This window comes from Cuculus canorus, chromosome 1 (genome assembly GCF_017976375.1).
Source record: "Cuculus canorus isolate bCucCan1 chromosome 1, bCucCan1.pri, whole genome shotgun sequence".
NCBI lineage: Eukaryota > Metazoa > Chordata > Aves > Cuculiformes > Cuculidae > Cuculus > Cuculus canorus.
In genome coordinates, this window is record NC_071401.1 from 89829503 (window position 1) to 89853621 (window position 24119).

The 24119-nt window shown below is 36.9% G+C and overlaps 2 protein-coding genes across 14 annotated transcripts in view; one reads left to right on the top strand and one right to left on the bottom strand.

Moving 5' to 3' along the window:
* The window catches only part of CASK (calcium/calmodulin dependent serine protein kinase), a 216263-nt gene that overhangs the window by 86073 nt on the left and 106071 nt on the right, over window positions 1-24119 (bottom strand). For all 13 annotated transcript variants that reach the window (XM_054072578.1, XM_054072566.1, XM_054072539.1 and 10 more), the window contains exons 6-8: window positions 15377-15479; window positions 2847-3022; window positions 633-755 (exon numbers count right to left, since the gene is read on the bottom strand). In XM_054072578.1, the coding sequence (XP_053928553.1) occupies window positions 633-755; window positions 2847-3022; window positions 15377-15479 (402 nt within the window). The remainder of the gene's footprint in view (window positions 1-632; window positions 756-2846; window positions 3023-15376; window positions 15480-24119) is intronic.
* On the top strand, window positions 17224-23728 carry GPR34 (G protein-coupled receptor 34). Its single transcript, XM_054072617.1, has 2 exons — window positions 17224-17353; window positions 19175-23728. The coding sequence occupies exon 2, from the start codon at window positions 19197-19199 to the stop codon at window positions 20331-20333; it is 1137 nt and encodes a 378-aa protein (XP_053928592.1). The 5' UTR covers window positions 17224-17353; window positions 19175-19196; the 3' UTR covers window positions 20334-23728.

The window sequence follows — 24119 nt, forward strand, 5'->3', positions numbered from 1 at the left end:
AATGCTGAGAAGTTAGGTGTATATTCTCCTGCTCCTGTTGTTAATCTTCAGTGTCCAGCAACTACTCTTCCACTGGCTCAAACTTTGTTGTAAACTCTGCCACCACTGAAAAATAATTTGATTACCAGAAGCCATATAACTTTATATAGTTACAGTGGCCTTTGAGCAACACACCACTACATACTTTCTTCACTCTGGTGGGATATTTCAGAAATCTAATATAAGAAAGCAGTACAGTTAAGTTGCATAATGTACTGCAATAAGCTGCACGGCTACATGCCTAATAGGAAAGAGGTCAACATAGGACTGAGTAAAGAGCTCAGAAATGACGCCTGTGGAGTCTGAGAGCCACAGAAAGACACATAAATACCTTCTTCAAGCTTTATTCTATGCAGCCCTACTCCCTGTACTCTGATGCTGATGAAAATGCCTAAATGAGTTTACTCTTGCTGTTAAGCAAGACTTCAGGCCTCGCAATTATAAAAATGTCAGGCTCTAAACTTACAAAGCATTTAAAGTATATTATCACACATGTTGTACAATGCCATGTCTACTTAAAAAGTTCAAATAAATAAATAAATCTTTTTCTACCTTGAAGAGGAAACCGGTATGTAAACAGCTGCTTTTACTACCTTTAACCAGGGATGATTCAGTGCTTCATACACTGTTATCCTTTCTGCTGGATCCAACATAAGCATGCGGCGTACCAGATCTTTGGCACTTTCAGAAATATGGCTCCATTGCCTAGGATTCATCTGATTACAAGCAAGAAAAAATAAATTAAATTAGTAATAAGAATATAGAAAATAACCTACTTTTTACGTAAACTAGTTGCAGAGATTTAAGAGTGGCTGGTACTTGTAAACTTCATGTAAAAGGAAGTTATAAAGTTGTGCATTAGTTGCTTGAAATGGCATAAAAAATTGAAAACAGTGAGCACTGTATCACATAAAAGCTGGTATTGTTTTAAAATCACATTATAATTTTCTACACATGCTACACTTCGTTGAGATAAAAGTGACCCTTCACTGGAAAAAGGAAAAATAATAAGGCTTTGACAGCTAACTATGCATAGGATAAATGTAAAAATTAAATCTAATTCTGAAATCAACATAAAGAATGGCATGACAGTCTGTCTGTATCAACCCACAATTTCATGCCCATGATGCTGACAAGGAGGGAGTGGGCTAATGCCTCTTGTGAACTACTGTGGTTCCGTCCCACAGGTATCACGGACAATGGGTCTTCCTACTAAATCCTTTCCAACTTTACAGCAGTTAAGCATCTTCAGGCACAAGGGTAGGAGAGCATACTGACATGCGATGAACAATACGAACAATTGCAACACTTTTTAGAGCAGAACTGTATCTTTAGGAGACAATGATGTGAAGGATGATTTAGAATACATCTTCATCTTCTGCATACGCAGATTTGTGTTCAACTATCGATGATGGACAACCCAATAAGACCACAATAAAGTAAAAAAACAATCCTTCTGTGATAAAGGATTCACACCTTAAACTATTTCTAATAATCCTTTAATTTATGGAGTATTTGTTTTATTTAAATGTTACACTGCTAACCTTAAAAGGTACAAAATGAAAATTCAAAATCTGTTATTTTAAAGAGCTCCATTTTATTTAAAATCAGTCTCTATAAAAGATGATCATTTTAAATTGGAGCGCTCAGGAACATTATCTGGTTATGAAAAGCACATTTACAGTTGCGATCTGTCATTCTTTTTTCTCCTCTAATGAAATGAAGGTAATGGCAAATTTGCAGCAGGACTGTTTTGAAATCCTTATACTATTTTCACTGAGTAAACATATTATTGTGGAAGCAGGGACAGAAAAGGAACTGAGAAGACACAATGTGCTGGCTGTGACTTTTTTTTAAACAAAGAAAAGTTAACTTATAGGCTTCCAGAAGGTTTTAGCTCCTTAAGTGATTCCATAAAGAAATCTTCCATAAAGTGAAACTGGAACTTCTTGCAGTCCACGCAATCCCCAAACCAGTGCCATGAAGAAATCCTGCTGTTTCTAACAATACAAAACTTAAAGAATGAGAAATGTGCTCCTGTCCAAGTGTAGTACCACTGCTGTCACTTACATTTTAGCAGACTTCATATAATAAAATACTTCCTAAACTGTATAACAGACTATCATACAATTTTAGGAGTTTCGACTCTTGATCTGCTAACACACAGCTCATGAATGACCTTGGTTGCAAAGTAGAGCAAAACTGACAAAACCACAAAAATAGTGAAGTCAAAACTTTAAATTTGTGTCCATGATGGCTCAAGGATATTTATGTTGTGAAACACGTTTATCTTGCATGCACACAGATTTGCTTTCAGTTGCAAGCGGCTCCTTTTGAATCATCAGCTGCACTTTACCACATACCGTACTGAAAAGAAAAATGCATAACTACATTTTTACAGTAACATTGTTTTAAATGAAGGCAATACAATGACCAGCCTTTACGATAGTTCTTTTATTTGATTAAAAAAATTAAATGATCCATAAAACTAAGGTAACATGTAATGTGTCATACTTCACAGCCTAAACTTACATAATCCTACCGAGCTCCATGTACAATTAGTTACTGCACTCATTTATTATTTCATCTGAGTAAATATTTCTGCATTCTAATTCCTAACATTGATACAAAACACAGCAGGAACAAGTAAGACTGGAGAGAGAAAAACATCTCTCTCCCTATGTAACACAGACAAGGTTTCTATAAGCTTCAAATTTAAATCAGGCTAAACACAAAAATCCATTTCCAGAAGTTTTAGCAGCAGAGCTCATCTCACTGGAAAAGGACTCAGGTATACCGTCATTTACCTTGTATTTTCCTTTAATAATGCCTTCAAATAATCTTTCCTTGGTTCCATAAAAAGGCAAACAACCACTTAGAAGGATAAAAAGGATCACGCCACAACCCCAAACATCTACAGGCTTCCCGTAAGGTTCCCTTTTTACCACTTCTGGGGCCATAAAATGAGGCGTTCCTACACGTCCTAAATGGAAATAAAAACAAAATTAGAGTCAAAGCAACGTGTGTCAAGCATCAAAATGAAGAATTATCACTGCAAGAAAATAAAACAGTTCTAGTAATTTTTCCTCATAGGTTAGACATTTAAGATGATCCCTTTTTTTCCCTTAAGTTTAGTATTTGTTAAATATATCCAGTGAGACAAATCAGTAGTTTCCCTGATTTATACTTCTATATTTATACTTCTATAAGTTGAGGAATGCTCCTACCCTGCAGATTGTGAAACAAGATTTATATGAGAGCACTAAGATTCTTCAGTGAAACACAGCATATGAAAACAAAGATATTAATTTGAATAACCTTTGAAACAGGAATTACTAATCTAGAGAGCGTTGACAAACACATTGTAGAGTTCTAGTCTACTTGAAAAAGCTTCCTTTAATTGGCAAGAGCACAGCTTGGTCTGATGCTCTGCTCAAACCTCAGCCAAGATACTGAAATTGCCAACAAGAATGCAAAATGCCAGCAAATGTGTTGTTAATTTCTTTGAAGTAGGCAATATCTTACCACAAATAAAAAGATAACAGTAATAGGTTTCACAGAGTGCTTTTAACAAGTGCCACATAGTAACGGTTCTGGGACTTACTTATTTTGGATTGGTAATGAATGCCAACCCACAGAAACAAAACATATTTAGTACCTAATAATCTTCTGAGTGGACAAAACCAATTAGAATGACTTCATGCAACTTCTATGTAATGCATTAAATCCACAACTGTAGGAAACTGTTAACACTTGTACCAGCTTCTATTTTTGCTCGCTGATAATACGTTGGACTTCAGAGGCTCCATTCAAGGCTTGCAGCACCTTCATGCTGGCCAGGAGAGCTTACAATGTGGCTAGACTAACCTACCCTGTACACCATTTGAACATGAGTTAGCCAAGTCACAGCACTGGTAATGAACACCTAGGAAGCTATCTGGCAGTAGGTTAATCTCTAAAGACCATCCTTTGTTTATACCACCTAATGCAGGAATGTGATATAACAACACTGTTAACTAGACCCCACTACATCTACAAGGATTAAAAAATTGACAGAAAGACAGTAACTTTTTCACCACACTATTCTTAAGGAGAAACAACACTATTGTCAAACTACTTCATCTGGCTTTGTGTTAAACCTTTTCATTCCCAGCTTATGAGGCAATCCTGCCACACAAATGTTAGGAATTTGCCTGTGACGAAGGAATTATACTTTACCACTAAGCTAGGTCAGCATCTTAAAAAGTCTTTGCAGCCTAGGCTGATGTGAAGTGTACAGCAACAAGACAGTAAGATGCTGGTAGTCCACCTCATCCCTCGTATCACTGGAGGAAGAGGAAGGGTATTTACTCTGGACAGAAAAAGACAGACAAGGACATGGGGAACAACTACTAGTTCTTGTGAGTTATACACAGTTTATATGCTGAAAGATATATCATAAGCCTAACTGATAAACCTCAAAGCCAAACCTCCAACCGCACAAATATGAGGGGAAGAATAATTTCTTTGGATGCCCCAGAGTTTCTCTCTTTTAGATGCCTTGTGATGGGGACAGAAAGGAAAATTTTAAGTATGCATCACAGAAGGTAGTGGTTGGAAGGGAGCTCTGGCAATTTATCTAGTTCAACCCCCATGCTAAAGCAGGTTTACCTCATGCAGGTTGCACAGGAACATATCCAGGTGGATTTTCAATATCTCCAAAGAAGGAGACTCCACAACCTTTCTTGGCAGCCTGTTCAGTGCCCTGTCACCCTCACAGCAAAGAAGTTTTTCCTCGTGATCAGATGGACCTTCCCATGTTCCAGTTTGTGCCTGTTGTCCTTTGTCCTGTTGCTGGGCACCACTGAAAAGAGCCTGGCCCCATCCTCCTGATGCCCGCCCCTTTACATATTTATAAGCATTGATAAGATCCCTTCTTAGTCTTCTTTTCTCCAGGCTAAACAGACCCAGGTCTCTCAGCCCTTCCTCCTGAGAGAGATGCTCCAGTCCCTGATCACCTTCAAAGCCCTCCACTGGACTGTCTCCAGTAGTTGTCCTTCCTGACCTAGGGAGCCCAGAACTGTACACAGTACTCCCAATGTGGCCTCACTAGGACAGAGCAGAGACAGAGGATGACCTCGCTTGACCTGCTTGCTACACTCTTCTGGTGCACCTCAGGATACCATTGGCCTTCTTTGGCCATGAGGGCACATTGCTGGCTCATTGTTAGCTTGTTGTCCATCAGGGCAGAGCTGTCTTCCAGCTGGGCACCCCCTAACCGCTACTGGTGGAAGTATATATATCCAGCACACACAAGTTGCAGAGAACTCTGGGGCTTTCCCCCCACCGCCCTTTTTTTTCCCCTGCCTACAAATCTCTGTTTATAAGGGTTTCCTAACTTTTTTTTTCTCCTAAGATGCCATCATTTGTGGCAGCAAAACATCAGCATTTCCAGCTCTGCATCGGGCTATGCATGTACATAAGCAGCAACATCTGCCTGTTCAAACAGTATCTGTACATCACTTAGTCTGCTCATGTAGCATTAGTGGTACACATAACAGAGTCCGGAAATCTTTAGTACAGAAGATATCGTGCAAGACCACAGAGCAGCCTGGCTTACCCAAGTCTTGTTTGTCTCAGTGGTTAACTTCCTGCTACTTGGGTGCAGAGGCACCCATTTGCAATTTTGGAGCAGCTGTAACCTTTCTTACACACTGAAAACAACATTTGTGGTAATAAAGCTTGTTCAAATATTTTTTTATTAATATGAATGAAAAATCATATATCCTGAATATTCTGTGTTCCTATGAAGCTTTCCAATTGCTGTTATGAGATCTGGGAACTCTAGAGAAAAGTGATTATTCAAAAGACCAACAGCAGAAATCACTAGAAGACAAGATAACACAAACAAAGCTATTTAGAAGAGGCATTAAACTTTAAATCAAGTAGTTAATGAAATTAAGAGTCCTATGCAGAAAACGATATCCAAGTTGATTTTAATGTGTATTTCCAATAATTACGTACCACTCCTGTTGGCTCAGGACCTTCTTTGTGTTTTAAGCAAATAATTCCGGAGTTGAACATCAGGGAAAAAACTACATGCTGTGAGAAGATCTAAAGGTTTAGGCTTTCTATTTGTTTTTCAGTGTTCTTTTTGGCCAATGTGTTTCAGTCTGCTGTGCATTTGCACTACAGTGAAGACCAATGTGCAGAACATCTTGTTCTGTAGAAAATGTGCCCTTGCAGTCACCCATCCAATATTTTCTCCCATAGTGTAAAATAACATATATAGCAGCAACACATACATAAGCAATACAATAGTATTACTGGGCGTAGGCGTTTAGCAATAAAGGTGCTGGCAGCAGGAGGGGCTGCAGGGGTGGTCTTTGTGAGGAGTGGCTGGGCTTGTTCCAGACACAGCTGGTTCAAACGGACCCTCTGTAGGGCACAGCTGAGCCCGGCAGCCAAGACAGTAGTACATTCCCACGATGGGAATGTGTGTGTGAGAAATAAAAAAACATTGCCCAGCAGCTAGAAGTACGGGAAAAAGTGTGAGAAACAGCCCACGAAAACTGAGGTGAGAGCAGGAGGAAGCAGTGCTCCAGGATGTCCTGCACAGATTCCCCAGGAGATCCTGGAAAGGCCATGGTGGAGGAGGTACTTCCCCTCTGTTCAACCCCCGGAGGAACTTGCACAGGAGCAGGTGTCCACCATGCAGCCCATAGAGGACCCCAAGCTGGAGCAGGTGTGTACTCCCTGAAGAAACTGTGAAGTGTGGACCCATGCAGAAGCAACTTTGTCCTCAAGGACTGCAGCCCACAGGAGGACCCATGCTGGAGAAGGAGAAAAGTGTGGGGAGGAAGGCATAGCAGAGTGGGGCAGTTATGGACTGACCGTGCCCCCGTGTTCCCCACACCACTTGGGATTTGGGGAAGGGTGTCACGAGCAAGGGATTGAAGTGGAGCCTCGGAACAGGAGGAGAGGAGATGGTGTTTTCAGTTTTGTCTTTATTTCTGACTACCCAAATCTATTTGAATTGGAAATACATTAAACTGGTTTTCCCCAAGTCAAGTCTGGTTTTGTTTTCCTGTGATGGTAACTGGTAAACAGTTTGCATGTATTTACCTTGAACTATATTCTTTTTTGCCCTTTTTTATCCCCGTGCTCTGTAGAGGAGGGGAAGTGAGTGAGCAGGTGGTGGGAGATTGGGCCTTATTCAAGGCCAACCTACCGCATGCAGTTACACTGGTTTTAACGTGCAGAATAGTGATTAAATGGGGAAAAATAAAATTAATCTTCCTCCAAAGGTACAGTTTGTTTCTTTCATTTTTAGTTTTCAAATACGGTCTGACCTGATTTAATCAAGGGCTGTATAAAATAAGTAATCTACACTGTCAAGAGAATATCAAAAGTAGGTGGTTTTTTGCTTCCTCCTCCCCTTCAGCAAATAATGCTTCAGATTAAGATTACTTGGCAGAAACAGATAAGCAAGAAAAAATTTCATTATTTATATGCTTTCATAAATATATGCAGAACAGAATGATTTCTTGAAACTAAGCATTAATCAGCTTCTCTAAATTTTGCAAAGCAAGGTCTTGATGGTGGACAACAATTTCAGATCTCCTTCCCCCCTCTAATTTGCTTCCAGACCACAGGGCAAGGAAATGCAAATACACTTATAAAACTACTGAATATCAACAAACAGCAACCATAATTTGTAACAGTATGCTTATAAAAATTGCAGAGAAAACATAATGGCTTTTCTTAGCCATCCACTGCCAGAGCTTTGTTCATTATCAGTAACATTATTCATATAGTAATTTTTTTCCATAAGCACATTTTTCTCAAACAGAAGAATCTTCTATGTAACAACTACTTGCTATGTAACAACAGAGAAATTATAGCCTTTTCATACTTTAAAATTTCTTTTTGCCTTATCCGGTGGTGTCACATCAGAATGTGACACTGCACGTTTCCTTAGTACTAAAGAGCTCTAACAGACAAACTGACAGAAGCTATGGTTAAGAATCACTGTCTCCCTCTGATCAGCCCAAATTTTCTTCCCCGCCTCTGGAATTTAAAGAACTTAGATCACAGGTGGAAAAACTGGATCTTCATTGCCTTAGTTAAAACCAGCATACAATAAAAATCCACTGCAATGAACTGTTTGATGCTAAGCAGAAGGAATAGACTAGTTCAGTAACAGGTAACATTCTACACAGCTGCTTAAGACCCCAACAGACTGCTGCTATAAACCAGATGAAAAATGAATGCTATTTAATAGCGTGGTGAAAAATCAGTACTACTAAACCTTAATGCTCACTTTCATATTTTAAATGAGAACTCCGTAAATACAAATGAAATGAGAAAGAAGGCTTGGCTAAAACCAAAATCGTGACATTTAACACTGTTAGATTATACTCAGTGAAAATAATTACAGAATGATTTGGTTTTGTAATCTTTTTAGTGCAGATTACAAGATCCTGATATTATAGATGGAGAGAGATGGTGGAAATCAAAATTCCATCTTCATGAAAAAGCAAACGCATAGCAAACAGACTCTTACTAGGTTGAGACTGAGCCATCCAGTTAAACAGGGTAAAAACCCAATGTGTATATGTTTGTAGGTATGTATTAGAAACTTAAAAAGGCTGAAGTAATTCTGGGACATCCTCATGACAACTAACCACTTCGCTGGGCTCATCAAAGGAGCAAATGTTGATTTGAGGTTATTCTAAGAACTGACCTGAGGAAGGACAGCTGAGCTGCACTTCTGAGCAGTGCTTAGCTCAGCAAAATGAATTGAGTGCCCACATGAACTTACACAGATACGCGGTTTTCCTGCATTGCAACTACAAGAACGTAAGGTGAATAACAGTAACAAGATAAAAAAAAAATCTATAGACAGCACTTTTCTAAAATCATGGATATCCACTGCTCTTTAGAACAAGTATCACTTCTGCTGAAAATTATCTAGTAGAAAATTTGCCTCCTAAACACGTCCAGTGTAAAATTTTAAAGTTGTTCTCAACAGATCAATTGTTTTAAAATATTTTAAGAGCTTTTGAACTTTCTTTGGTGTTATGGAGAGGCTTTGCATCTTTTTGAAGGCAGTAAGCAAAGGCATTTTTCTGCCTTTAATAGAAAACTTCTGCCTTCCACAGGTCTTTTATTCTTCAAGCTATAAGAACATTCATAGATAGATTCAAATGACTGCGCATGAACAAATAACTTTGTTTTACCTAAATAAATATTGCACACATGCATACACATGATTTTCATTTATATCTGTATGTGAGAAGAAACCATATGGAAGACTGGAGTCAATTTGTTGTTCATGTGCTTCCAGGTTCTTCCTGTGTGTTTGAGAGTGGCATTAACTGAAAATCACAATACGTACCCTCAGTAGTGGTATGTATTCAATGTGGTACTTGCCTCCATCCAATTAACTGTAAAAAATGACTACATCAATGTGTTTGTTGCCTTAGGAAGCACTAGATGGCTGAATAGGTACAGACATCTTATTTCTAGAGGTAAGTTTTCTTATCAGCTAGTTTTGAGGAGACAGGTTGCTAGTCTGGAAGTTTATAAAATTGCTAATTTTGCTGATTTTTCCTGTAGATAAACAGAGAGCTTCAGTCTTCAGGTGTTGTCAATCTGACATCATTCACAATCACTAAAGATAAATTTTGACTTACCTTTGATAATTTAGTTTCTATGACTCTTTCCATATTATTCCAGACAATAGGGCTATGCTTTCCACAAGAAGAAGAGTATATACAGAGACCCAATCAGATTTTGTCATCCCTAAGGCAGGGGAGATATCAGAAGGAGAGTCTTTCAACAGCAGTAGTATCTGAACGATGTATAGGGAAACAACTGGAACAAATAATTTTTAGGAAAAAAATGTGAGGTACTAATAAACATCACCATCTGACCTCTCATAATAGTGTAATAAGAATTATGTTCATAAATTAAGGAGTTACTAAATGAGTGGGATGTTCAGAATAATGTGGAAGGAATCAAAGAACCACACGTAACAGGTCAGATTGGTCAATACTTTACTACTTTTAATTCCTTTCCACATTACTCCAGACAACAGATGTTTAAAGCCGGTGTACAGAGAAGATGAATAGATTTAAAAAAAAAAAAAAAAAAAAAAGGACAACTCAGCTTCAGACAGAAGGCTGTCTGAAGAAAATGTATTTTAGAAGATGCATCAGCAGACAACTGGACACCTGGGTATCAGTGTCCAGAAAATGAACATGGCAAAGATCACATGTTAACCAGACACATTATAATAGACTCAATGGCCTTTCCAGCCATAAAACTATGATGGAGCAAGTAAACCTAAACTGACTTTTAAACACATTAGCATCCTGTATGCACTCTCAAATCCACCTAGATGTGAAGTGGAATTTCTGAGACTGTAAACCACAGCTGTACCTTTTAAATAAAACAAAGTCTATCAAGGGCAAAGTTTTGAAGAGGCTCACATTTTTATCATTCAGTGAAAATTAAAAAAAAGAAAAGAAATAGTGCTCTAGCTTTGCAATGGAAAACACTACTGTTCAAGTGAAAGATGAATATAAGCATAGGCCCTCAGCTTACAAACATTTACTCTCCTTGGAAAACAAAAGAAAGATTTACTGTATTATTCAGACACTGATGATGGAAAGATAAAAAGTCTGCAGTGTGAAAAAAGCATTTTAAAAATGTTTTTTTTAAACTGTGGTTTATAAAACCGCCAAGAAGATCTGCTTTGGTAAAACACTGGAAGAGATTGTCCAGAGACGTGGTAGACACCCTTCCCCTGGAAACATTCAAGGTCGGGTTGGAAGGGGGCTCTGAGCAACTTGACTGAGTTGAAGATGCCCCTGCTCATCGTAGGGGAGGTTGTACTAGATGACTGTTAAAGATCCCTTCCAATCCAAACCATTTGACGATTCTATGATAATTTTTACATTGATGGGAACAAAATAAAAATAAGGAGCTTAAAAGATCCACGCCCTTCATGCCCCTCCCCCAAATTCCATAGTCGTATTTACAGGGAAATTTATGGTAATGCCTGTCTTTGCTATTTTTCTAGTAAGTCTAGAAGGCTAGCTGATGAAGAACCAAGAACTTGATATTTCTGTGCCATACTTCTATTAAGAACATATAAGATGTTTTCCAGTAAGATGATGATGGTTGTGTTAGGATACCTGAAGACACTATAGGATTCTGGAGCAACTTAGGGGAGCTAACTAATAATACATAAATGGAATAGATTACCATCATGGTACCTGTGATGATTTACTGCTAAAAGTAAAAAGTGAAAAGCAGCTGATTATCCATAGATAAGACTTGACAGTTAGTATAGAATCTCATAGCATTTAAGTTTATACAGTTATTTGTTTTTGCATTAGATGACACCCGGAGAAAAATAAGTAGATTAAATGGAGAAAACAGCACTTGTGGACTCAATGGCCTTTGTTCCTTCACAGATTTTTACACCATGTACTAACTAAAAAACCCAAGACTTAGCATCCAAAATATTAGATAGCTGATAAATCTGATGTCACATTTATTTAAGATAATATTGTGACAATTCATACCACATTCTGAAAGAAAAATTCTCCAAGGAAGAAGAAAGAAATCATAATGTGAGATTGCTCTACTAAATCACTGGCTTCCCAGAGGTTCTACTACTCCAGCTGCATTATAACCATGCAAAAATGGGCTGTTTCCTGTCTGCACCCTGTTCTGTAAACAAGTTCACTTATAAAATATGAAGACCTGTAACTACTGTGTATACGGCGAGAATTCCATCTTAAAGTACCTACTTCGATGCTTCAGATCAATACACTTAGCAAGATCTGCCACTTCTGATAGTAAGTACTGCAAGAAGAGACCTTCACATAGCGGTATTTCATGAAATCAATTTCCTGTAACTCAGAAGATGAAACATACTTCTTACTCATTTTACCGCACCTTATAGGCAAACATAGTGGAGCAAAAAGTATTTCCTTACATTTCCCTTGTTAGACTTGGGAAAAACACGAGTTATGGCTATGTCCTTTTTTTGTTACTTAATATTAACTAAACTCTCCTAAGAATAAACTCATCTTGAGTTGTTACCTGATAAAATACAGTTGCATTCCTAAAATCTATTCCACAGATATATTCATTAATGACATCATTGCTTGTTATATTGAGCTCCCTTACAATTGTGTTATATAGCCCTCTATCTGCTTGAAAGAATACTGTAGTTATAATTCTTCTAAACAACACATATTTATCTTTGGATTTATATCAGAAGATTGGGATAAAATTTGGCCTACTTTCAATATCTAAGACTTAGTGTAACTTAATTACAAAAATTCCCTTTCCCCCCAAAAAGACAATTTTTGCACATTAGGAAAAAGATGTCTTTTGTTAAGTTAAAAAAATTCCTTAGTCCAAAGAAAGCAAAGGCTGTAAGCTAGAAGGCAGGCTTTGAAGACATTGAGGGAGAAAATTCCCTTCTGTTTGTCTTCTCCTGGGGCTACACACAATCTAAGCTTGTCAGACACAGGTGTGTCAATGGAAAACGGTATGCAAAATGGCACCAATGCTAATGCATCAATGCAAGAAAAAAATCTTTAGAACAATGGTAACTCCTGAATGTTTTAGATATATCAACTCCTATGTTAGGAAAAAACCTCTGCCACAGTGATCACCACAGATATTGAAGAGTGTTTGCATAATGGCTGGGTTCTTGTGTAAGATTAAAGGAAGAGTCCTATCAGTTGAACTTTACCACAGCTACATTACTTTCAATGTTGACATGCTTTTTCTAAAGGAATGCTGTCTTTTTCTATTTTAAAAGATAAACTAACCCAAATGACATAAAATAAAATAAAAGATCTCTGTTCTTGAATGCCAGGGTCGTCTCCATAGTGATTTGCACTAGTAATGATTATATTCTGCTAAGGCATCGTGGTAATACATATTACCTAAATAAAGAATGATTAATAAGTATTGCATTTCCTGTATTTATAGGGCAGTGGTTTTCAGTATTGTAAAAAATTTAAGGTGTGCTGAGCACTGCAATGGTACAGGGAGTTTTTTAGGGTCAGTAAGAGAACCTTTATTTAATAGAGAATTTTCTTTTTTGACACGTTAACCGCCAAATACAGGAATTGCCATGCTGAAAGGGAAATAATTGACTACGTTAAGCTGAATCAATGTTTTCCACTAAAAATTAGAAAAAAGAATGTGAAAGTGAACAGGTTGGTTATTATTATACTGCTTTAACTTGCCCATAAGGAGGAGTTTCCATTTCATTTAGGAGACAACTGAGAAGTAAGTAGTGCCTGTAATTTATCATTATAATTATTACAAATTGAAACATCCATAGGGTGTATGGATAACTTAAATATGTAAATAAATAAATTTTTACAAGAAATTTATAGCCCAGTTGAAACAGACAGTATTGTTAACCTTCACAGAACGCATAGGGGGTGATATTGTAAAGCTGAAGAAAAAATCTTGCAACTGCTGTGTACGGCAATGTTTAGTAATATGCCTTCAAGTAGGACTCTGGAGGGGAAAAGAATTGCTAGATAACAGATATAGTTTGTGGTATAAAAACTGGAATGGAAGATGAGGAGAAAGAGATATGGTATCTGTTAAGGAGAAAGCTTGAAACGAGCAGTAAAACTGAGACCTTCCATGGCATAGCAATAAAGTGGAATTACTCTGCGTATCTTTGAAAGCGAGAGGAATTTGAAGCTGAAAGTAACAAGCACTAACAGAAAGGCTATAAATTGGAATTACAGTTCAGAGAGAAGAAAAAAAATATTAAGGTAGAGTGATATAGCAGAAGTGGAGATGGATGAGGCAAAAGATACAGACACAGACAAATATTATACTAACAAAGCTTAAGAAAGAAGCTTCTATAAGTACTGCAAAAAGAACCAGAGAGGAATAAAAACGTTTTAATGTAGAAAAGGAAAGACCAGACCAGACCAGCACTGATAACTGCATGGTGCTTGAGCACATGAACAATGAATGGAATCGCAGAACGGTGAATGATAACAGGAAAGGAAAGACATGACAAATTTGGGGAAAAACATAGGATTTTTTTTTGCCAAGCTGAACTTGCGTTTTCTTGCGAGATATCTAGTAGTCTGAAACAAAGTACACTGTATCTGACTAACTGCAGAAGAGCAGCTGAAACCGAAGAAATGGATAAAGGTGTTCAGCGAGAATATTAAGAAGAAAAATGAGAACCGCAAACAAAAGTGTTGGATCCATCACACACACAAAAAAAGCACTGGCTGAAGTACAAGACATTTGAGAAATATCGGAAAAGTAAAGGACAGCGTGATTTATTTATTTTTTTTTTAAGGAAACAACAGTAGCTTAACTGAATGGCTATTTTCTTTGAAAAGATACATCTAGGTCTCTAGGTAATGAGATACCTGGATATTTCTAGGGTGTCTGGAAGAGAATGGAAGTTGTTGATATGCTTATATTGGATTTACTTTTAATTTTACAGAGCACAATAAAATCAAATTGACACAGACCTTTAAGTAATTAATTAGGAAATCTGAGTTTTTGAAGAAGCATGGTGTGGAGAGGAAGTTGCCTTTTTGAAGTAAAAAAAATTAAAACTAGCAAATCTTTTGTTGTGGTCTCCTACTCTGGCATTGAAAGCATCAGAAAATTGATTGGGTCTTCATCTGTGCAGGCTGATTTAAGCATAAACCTATTGTCTGGAACAATATGGAAGGCAGCTAGAGGAAATAAAATCCACAGAAAACAAAACACACTTAGTCAAAAAATATACATATGTATCGAGATATTGATGTCTTATGCAATAATTACAATGAAATATTAAAACACAGAAAAGAGTCACATGTGAAAACTAGTAAGATTCTGCTATTAAATAGTGCAGCATTCTGACAGAAATTGCCTAAGAAACATAGGTGAGAATTGACGATGCTGTTGTAAGCGCTTACTCAAGTGCTTTGACATACATTTCAATCCTGACAGCATTTTTATTTGATTTGTTCTGTCAAGCATGGAAAAACTATGCCAAAGATTTTATTAGAGTGGAAAATTCTTTGCTTTTTTCAGTTTTATTTTGATCAAACCAGCACAAGCTCCTGCTGAATAACATTTAGAGGGACTTGATACTCACTATATGTATGCACAACAATGCCATTCTACTAGCAATTTAGATTAACTGTGTGCATTTATAATGTTAATAAAGCTTTCAGTGACAGACTATTTTTGAGCTCTTGTTTTGCAGGCCAGGCTGTGTTGGAAGAACAGAACTCTGCAGTACAACATGCATAATATTATATAACACCGAAGGAAAAGTTCTTACCTCCAGCAACTAGTCCAGATTCTCCTAACTGAATTGCTACCCCAAAGCCACCAAGCTTCACTGGGGCTGAATTCTCTTTTGAGGCAAGCAGTACACAGTGTGGCTGAAAAGACAAAACCCCAGACAAATCATTGTATATTTGAGAAATATAATATGCATTTTAGAACTTATTTTTATAAACTTGTAAACAGAAGCTAGAATTTTGTCATTTCTTTGAAACAATATCCCAATTTCAGATATTTTTTCTTCTGGCAAGGACTCCTCTTTCTTCAGTGGCTTTCCTTTCAACTGTCCCAGGCAGTGCAAAATCCTTTCATGAGTTATCAGAACTTGCAAGGAACAGACAGTGAAATCATAATAAAATGGAGATAAAAATTAACATCTATAATTTCTTACCCGGTATTAATTTTCTTTTTACCTTTCACCCATTAGCCTTACGCTGCTTCAATTCTCCAGCAGAAATATCCTGCCTATGATACACTTTGTGGGATCTTATCCTTCACATACAGAACATAAAACACAATTTGACCTTTAATCACAGAATTCACTCATCACCTCCCAACTACAGATAAGAAAAGAAACAACCTTGTGTTGTTCCTAACAAATATTCCATTAGGGAGGGAAATGGTTCACAGTCATCCATACCTTTGATTTTCCAGTCTTTCCACTAAGAGTGAGGTATAACGTATAAAAATTAAATATTATACAGTTCGGATGGAGATTGACTGGTACAGGAGGAAGCAACATACAGACAAAATCTAATAGAACACAATTTAGTTTTTAATAGACACAGCTAAACTACTGCATTTAATACTGAATGACTTCCTGCATTTACTCAAAGCCTCCCTTGCCATATTATTTAAAAGCAAGACTGTCAAATTTGTATACTCCTTCTTGAAAATATATTGCTGCTTAAAGTACAAATCTAAGAACTCCAAACAGTGTAAAGAAGCCACAAGCCCAATCCGACTACCTGTAAAGTCATAATCTGTAACCACCCATGTATTACATTTCTAATGTGTAAGAACAAGCACCTTCAAATAAGAATGCATAGCCCGTTTAGAATTCTGACTGAAATCTGCAGAATCCCATAAAAGCTTGATTCCTAAACAGATGATATATGACGAAAGTTAACACGGAAACTTCTCTTTTCAAATGCTAAGGAGAATACTAAGCCAAGACAATATTCTTGAGATGGTCATCACATTTAGGCTACTTTATATCAGGACTTCTAGGATTAATTTTCAAATCTGCAATTTATAAATGTAATTTTACATCTCTCACATCCTATTTAAAATAGTATTACCAAGTGGTATTATCTCTGCATACTGTATTTCACTCCTGCCTTATTGAAATTGCTAAGCTGCCTCTTACACATTCCCTCATTGCTGTCATTTTAAGTGAAAGAGACCAACCTCAAATTCCTATTCGCAGGCAAGGAGAAAGGTAGATGGGAGAACTACACCAGCATAAGCAAAATGTACCATTTCACCACGGTGTCAATTTACATTCACCTTACATTTGAAAATGTGAGACTCCTTCCATGGCAGTATTAAAAAGACAGGCTGTACCAACACAAATGATTCTATGATTCTGTGAACATAACTGTCATCCAAAAAGGAAGTGACACTGCTCACCAGAAACAAAGTGATAGAGAAAAAAACCTGAATCTCCAATACAGAGTGAAACTCATAGAAAACTTTATTGTAGAATTTTTCCCAGTAAAGTCCAAATTAATAGCAATATTGATCTTTCCAACAAACTTTTTACTAGGTAAAAACATCTTTAAAAATACCCAGTTGCAACACTAGCTAAACTTCCCCTTGCTGCAAATAGTACTGTGTCAGCTGATTCTCACCACTTTCTCAAAGCAGCTGGTGCTTAAGCTTTCTAATAAGAGGGCTTGCATGTCACTCCTCCCTGTCTTCACCAGTGGTTTTGAAAATCAGCAGAAGTTCTTAACATGGTTCTTAAATGGTAAGTGCCTTCTTTTATACTTTAGCTATAGTAAAACAGATTGCTGTTAAAACTCCTTTTAACTGGAAAGGTACTAATGACCCTCAGGCCCTTTGTTAATTAAATTTATCTATGTTTAAGCATGCCTACTTGCTTACAGATGACAAAACTTGTGATAGCAAAAAGTTATGCTTCCAATGTATCTGCAGTGTAGTTGGTTTTTCTCTCTCATTGACCTAAAACTTGCTGCTATTTACACGTTATGTCAAGCACTTTTATAGAAAAGTGACATAAACAAGAAATTGTAGTACTAGATAGGTTTCAAGATATATTTGAAAGCATCATGTTTTTTTAATCAAGCTTTTAAAATTACTTCTTGCCCTGACAATATGAAAACAGAAAAACTTTTAAAACTGCTAACACGTTGTACAAATTTAATGCAACTGTAAGATCAGGCAAGATAGGATGTTAAAACATTTTAGACTGCCCTCTCAATAACTCAGATTCTGTATGTACATTAGGTTTCGTTAAGAATTTTACCTAATGTACTGCAATTTTCACTGCTATATCACACATTTAAATGTAAATTTTCTTTTTTAAGACATAGCATGCAAATGAGAAAATATTTTAAAGTTATGCATATGACAGTGTTTTGTTGCTTTTTTTCTTGTTACTGTTGTTGGACAACTAAGCTCAGAATATCAAACCCAACTATGAAGTCTTTGTGAGATATGTCCCTTTAAGAAAAACTTTTAATATATTTCAGATATTTTATATATTTAAATATATATGCTTTTAAGATATTTTAAAATAAAATTTATGTATTCGTAAATGAATAAAATTATTTATGGAAACTTTCATGACATACAAATTGAGGACAAAAGTTGCACCACTCTAATCAGTATTAACTAACTCTCTGAACAGCTCATTGCAATCCTGTCCTCCTAATAATATGCTTTTTTTTGATTTTCCTTCTTTGGTTAAAGCTGACTTTTACCTTCCAGATTCTACCTTCCTGGTCAAAAATAAGTTTAGTGAAATTAAAAACTCTGAAATGAAAACAACAAAAGCAATAAAAACAAGGAAGATGTGAAAACAATATGCTACTGCATTAACGTGGCTTCCAGTTATATTTGCATAATATTGATTTGTGAACTTAAATTTACATGAAGATATAAATTATTAAAAACAAGCTACTGTAAGAGTACTGACTCAGTTTTACTTATAACAGATTTCACAGTCAAATAAATACTAATGGACAATTGCTTTTCTAACTGAAAACTACTGACTGCACATGAGAGATCTGTACTTATTATAAACTACTACTGGATGCTTTTAGATTTGGTTTGATGTATTCATCACTGAGAATTCTTCACTTAGCTGTGCTAACATATTTTTGCATCCTCACTAAAAAGTTTTCTGTGTCAGAAAGACAATCTTAACACCAAAACTTAAAAAAATTATTTGCACTGAAACAAAAAAATTAAATTTATAAAGTTTGCAGTCAAACATAATAATTAATTTTCAAAACAATACAAGACAGTAAATACAAAACCAGTTGTCTGTATGAGTAGTTTGTTCCACCTGCTCATTCCTAGTTCACATAAAGAAAAATAGAGAACTGATTTATCTAGACTTACATTGTACATATATATATAGAATTACATGACAATCAGCTCGAAGTTCTACTACTCAGCTACAGTTCTACTTTGGTGCATTTAGTTTTTTTAATTATTGTATTCCGTGTTTATATCACGCAAGACTGTATGCAATAAAGCAAGAAAATGTGAAAATGATCCAATAGTATTTCAATTGTTAAAATTTTTCTTTGCATTCCTACAGAACAGCTAAAAAATCCTCACAAATGATGGCGACAGCTGCAGCTGATTTACTGACCACTCTTCCACACAAGGAAGTCTTCTGGAGTAATCAAACCAAACTAGCCATAAATGCCTCAGAAATCAAAAACAATTGTCCCTTAGATGATGACGACTCACTTTCACTTACTTTGATAGTTTTTTACTCTATTATTTTTGTCATTGGGCTGGTTGGAAATATCATAGCCCTGTTTGCTTTCCTGTGCATTCATCAGAAAAGGAATTCTATCCAAATTTACTTGCTAAATGTGGCTGTTGCAGACCTTCTGCTGATCTTCTGTCTTCCCTTCCGAATACTCTATCACATTAAAAAGAACACCTGGACGTTTGGACTGATTTTATGCAAGATTGTAGGAACTCTATTTTATATGAACATGTATATCAGCATAGTGCTGTTGGGACTAATTAGTCTAGATCGTTATGTAAAAATAAACAAGTCTGTGAAGCGTCCTAAAATGTTAACTACTACACGAAGCATACATATTTGTTGTGTGGTGTGGGCACTTGCACTAACAGGATTTTTAATAGTAGTTGTACCATCTCTCTCTAAAAGCAAGGACAGCAATTCAACAATGTGCTTCCATTACCGAAATAAACAGAATGCAAAGATAGAAGCAATTTTAAATTATATTATTGTAATAATTTTTTGGATAGTTTTTTTCCTTTTAATACTTTCATATGTTAAAATTGCCAAGAACCTTCTGAAAATTGCAAAGAAAAGAGCAAATTTTCCCAATGCAGGAAAATACACCCAGACAGCAAGGAATTCCTTCATCGTACTCGTTATTTTCACCATATGTTTTGTTCCGTACCATGTGTTTCGGTTTGTTTACATTACATCACAGTTACAAACCACATCTTGTTATTGGAAAGAAATAATTCACACATGCAATGAGGTGATGCTCATATTTTCGTCTTTTAACAGCTGCCTAGACCCCGTTATGTATTTCCTCATGTCCAGAAGCGTCCGTAAGACTGTGTTCCAACTTATTTGCAGAAAGCTTCATGGAGATTCAGGCCTAGCTCTGGAAAGTACTTCAGAAATAAAACTTGGGCAATACACACAAGAGCGATCTACTACCACTCCCTACTCAAGTTCTTTAAAGAAGAAATCTTTGATATGATTGTTTAAAACGAATGGATGCTGTCCTCTGTCACTCCAGGACAACGATTTGAGATGTACCAAATGCAATACTGTACAGCTACTAATCCTGCCTCTTTCTTCCTGTTACAAAATGAGAAGTCTGGTTGTGAAAATGAGAAGTTACTTTTCAGAAGTATTTTGCTCTTATTTATCCAAGAAAACAAAATAGGAAGTTCTCACGCATCACCTGCGGGACTAAAGTAGAACACTAACTCTTTACGGAGATTTCCACAAAGTGGTTTGAACCTGCATAAGGAATCTTGTATATAGACATTAATACTACCAATTTATGTATGTAAATAATAGATTAATTTTGCAAAAAGTAAATTGTCTCCTATCTTAAAGAGCTATAAAAACCATTACAGTTTTTATGTATTTCACTGTTTTAATAGGTTTCAGAGATCAGCATTTTAAACACATGTACAGAAGTGTTTTTCCAAGAAAATATTTAAGAATTTAGCAACGTGTAGCTTATAAATGAGGTAAAGAATACAACTGCCTTTAGTTCAGTTATAATTACAGAAGATACACTTTATTAAACAGCAAATTTAAAATATTGAAGCCTCCTAAGCCCCTTACTATATTTTCAACATGTTAATGACTATCAAATTCAAACACCTGAGGAAAATTAAGCAATGTTTTTTGAAAACCAGAAATTAAAGAAGGAGAGATGACATATGGGTGTTTTCAGTTACCTAAGCTTTCCTTCAAACTCTAACAAATTTGGTGACTGCAGTTACACAAAGTAGTTCAATGAGGAAAATAAACTCAAAGCATACAGAGTAGTATAGAAAAAATAGCTCTTGTGAATACCTGATAAATCAGCTCTGATCTTTGCTCAGGCTCAGTCACTGGTCTGCTTATACATTTCCAAAGCCACACATCTGAGCTGCACACTTCCACACTCCCTCCCTGGCACAGATCTTCTCTTTTTATGTGATTAAAATAATCTTGATCATTGCTGATGCTAAGTAAATAGTAATGCAACAGTGATGTCCCACAGATGCAACTATATTTTCAGATTAAAACCAAATGGGTTTATGTATTTAGGCACAAACAAAAATTTCAAATTTTAACATCGTTTACAAAAGGGGAGCTGAAAGTTGTTTGACTCAAAGATGGGTAAAGAGGCAGTTATACCAAGAACAATTAAATGTCTGGCATGACACTAGATGTTAAGCTCCATAAAATTAAACTTCTATTATCCTGAACACATACACACAATATTGCTCAACTCAGCTGGTGTAAAGAAGTTTTAATACAACTACCACTAACTTCTCTGATGGGTCATGAGACTTTTTATGGCACATCTGTGTCAAACCTCAGCTGATCTCAATGTGAAAATAATTCTATTTATTGTTCTTTCTGTGGGTAGAGACTAACTGTCATGGTTAGTGGCTGCTGGCAACAAAGATCCACACTGCTCTTGGATAGGGTTGGGAGAAGAATCAGAGAAAAAACCCAAACCCATACAACAACAATAACAGCAAAATAAATAAAGTGAGCAATCAACTGCTCACTGCTTGAAGAAAAAATGATACACATATGCACTCTTGAGTCACAATCGCAGTATGCCACCAAATGGTGAACTGAACCCTCCTGTGTGAGTTGTGCCACCCAGCAGCTACCTCCTCGTATGTAACGCAGATGACGTCCATGGCATAGAATTCCTCACCCGCCAGTTTGGTCAGCTGCCCCAGCTGTGTCCTTTTTCCCTGCTTCAAATCAACTCTTTCCCCACCCATACCAGGAAAATGACCCTTCCCTAGCTGAGCTCAGTACACTAACTCAATGCACATCTCCACATAATATACATGAACCTGATTTTCCTTTTTAATTCAAATCTACAACATAGCCTCAAACTTCAGTTGATATACCAAAATACCGCCTCTTTATTAATATGTACAAAGGAGCACATATTCTTCGTTAGAATAAATACTAATAACAAAATGCATATAAAGTATACATGCTGGCTAGTCACTTCTATACCTTTTAGACCTGACAAATACTTTGATAAATACATTGCCATATATAGCTACTTTAATGGAAAACATGAGCCAACAAACAAAACTGTTCACCAGATAAAAGCTTATAACTTGAACCACAAACACATCAAATTGTGGCTGGCTTGAGTAAACAGCTGCACTGGTTTTGGCTGGGATAGTTACATTTCTTCACAGTAGCTCATACAGGACTATGATTTGGGTTTGTGATAAAAATGATGTTGATAACACAGGGCTGCTTTGTTTATCAGGGAATAGGGCTTGCATAGCATGAAGATCTTTTTTTCCTCTCACACTGCCCTACCAGCGAGCAGGCTTCCAACCAAGAAGCTGGGAAGGGACAAAGCCAGGACAGCCGATCCCAAGGTACATCCCATAACAAATGTACACCCCATAACATATGGCCTCATACTCGACAATAAAAGCTGAGGAGGGAATTTGCCAGGGCTGCCATTTCTCAGGAACTGACTAGACATCGATCAGATGGTGGTAAGCAACTGGGTGTTTTTGAATGACTTGTTTTTTCTGTTCTGTATCTCAAACCATGAGTTTTCTCACTTTTGCCCTACCAATTCTCCACCCAGCCCACTGGAGGGGGAGTAAGTGCCTCTATGGGGCTTAGCTGTCTACCAGGCTTAAACCACAACCACCCTTTTTTGGCACCCAATGTGGGGCTCAAAGGGCTCAACATAATGACATATCTGAGGGGAATGGGAGGGAATTAGAGGGAATGGGAGCGAGCATCACAAGAGGCAGCCTGTTCTGCAGCACAACAGTCACAAGAACAGGAGGGAGAGGAGACAGAAATCATAAACAGTTTTCATACTTTTACCCTTCTGATTTTTTTCTTCTCCATCCAAAGAGAGGCAGTGAGCAAGCGTGGGGCTTACCTGCCTACCAGGGTTAAACCACAACATCAACTTTCATTTTCACATTGAAATTAACTGAAGTTATGGTTTTAACCTGCAAATCAGTATTTTGCATGAGGACCAACAAGTATCAATTGTTTTGATAACAACTGTCACTCAGACCCCTTTTAAAATCATTCTTCTTCCAGGTCACCTGACAGAGAAGGTTTACAATTAGGCTGTAGTTTGGAATGTGCATCATCCCAAACCCCACAATGCCTAAGAGAATTTGTGTTTCCTTTTTGCTAGTTGGTAAAGACATAGCTGTTATCTTGTTGATCACATTCTACTGGGATCTGACAACACCCATCTTGCCCTTTTATTCCTACAAACTGGATCTCCTGTGCAGAACACTTAACCTTGCTTTGGTTTATGGCAAAACTGGCTTCCAGAACAGTTTGAACTATTTTACCCTCTTTCGCAAAAACTTCTTCTGCTCTGCTGCCTCAAACAATGATGTCATTGCTGTTCTATATCTTGACGTTGTTCCATTACAGTCTGGATCAGTCCATAGGAAATGTTGTGTTTCCATCCCTGGGGCAGTTGATACCAGGTGTGTTGGATGCCCCTCCATATGAAAGCAAATTTTGGCCTGCACTCTGCTGCCAGGGGGGTTGCGAAGAACCCATTAGTGATATCAATTGTGACATACCACTTAGCTGCCAGTTTGTACTGAAGTTCTAGCATGTCTGGCACAACAGCACTCAATGGTGGCATGACTCCATTGAGACCACAACAGTCTACTGTTAGTGTTCACTCTCCATTAGACTTTCATATCGGCCATATGTGACTATTAAAGAGTGAGCGAGTCTTGCTGATCACTCCTTGGCTGTCCAGTTGACAAATAAGCTTATG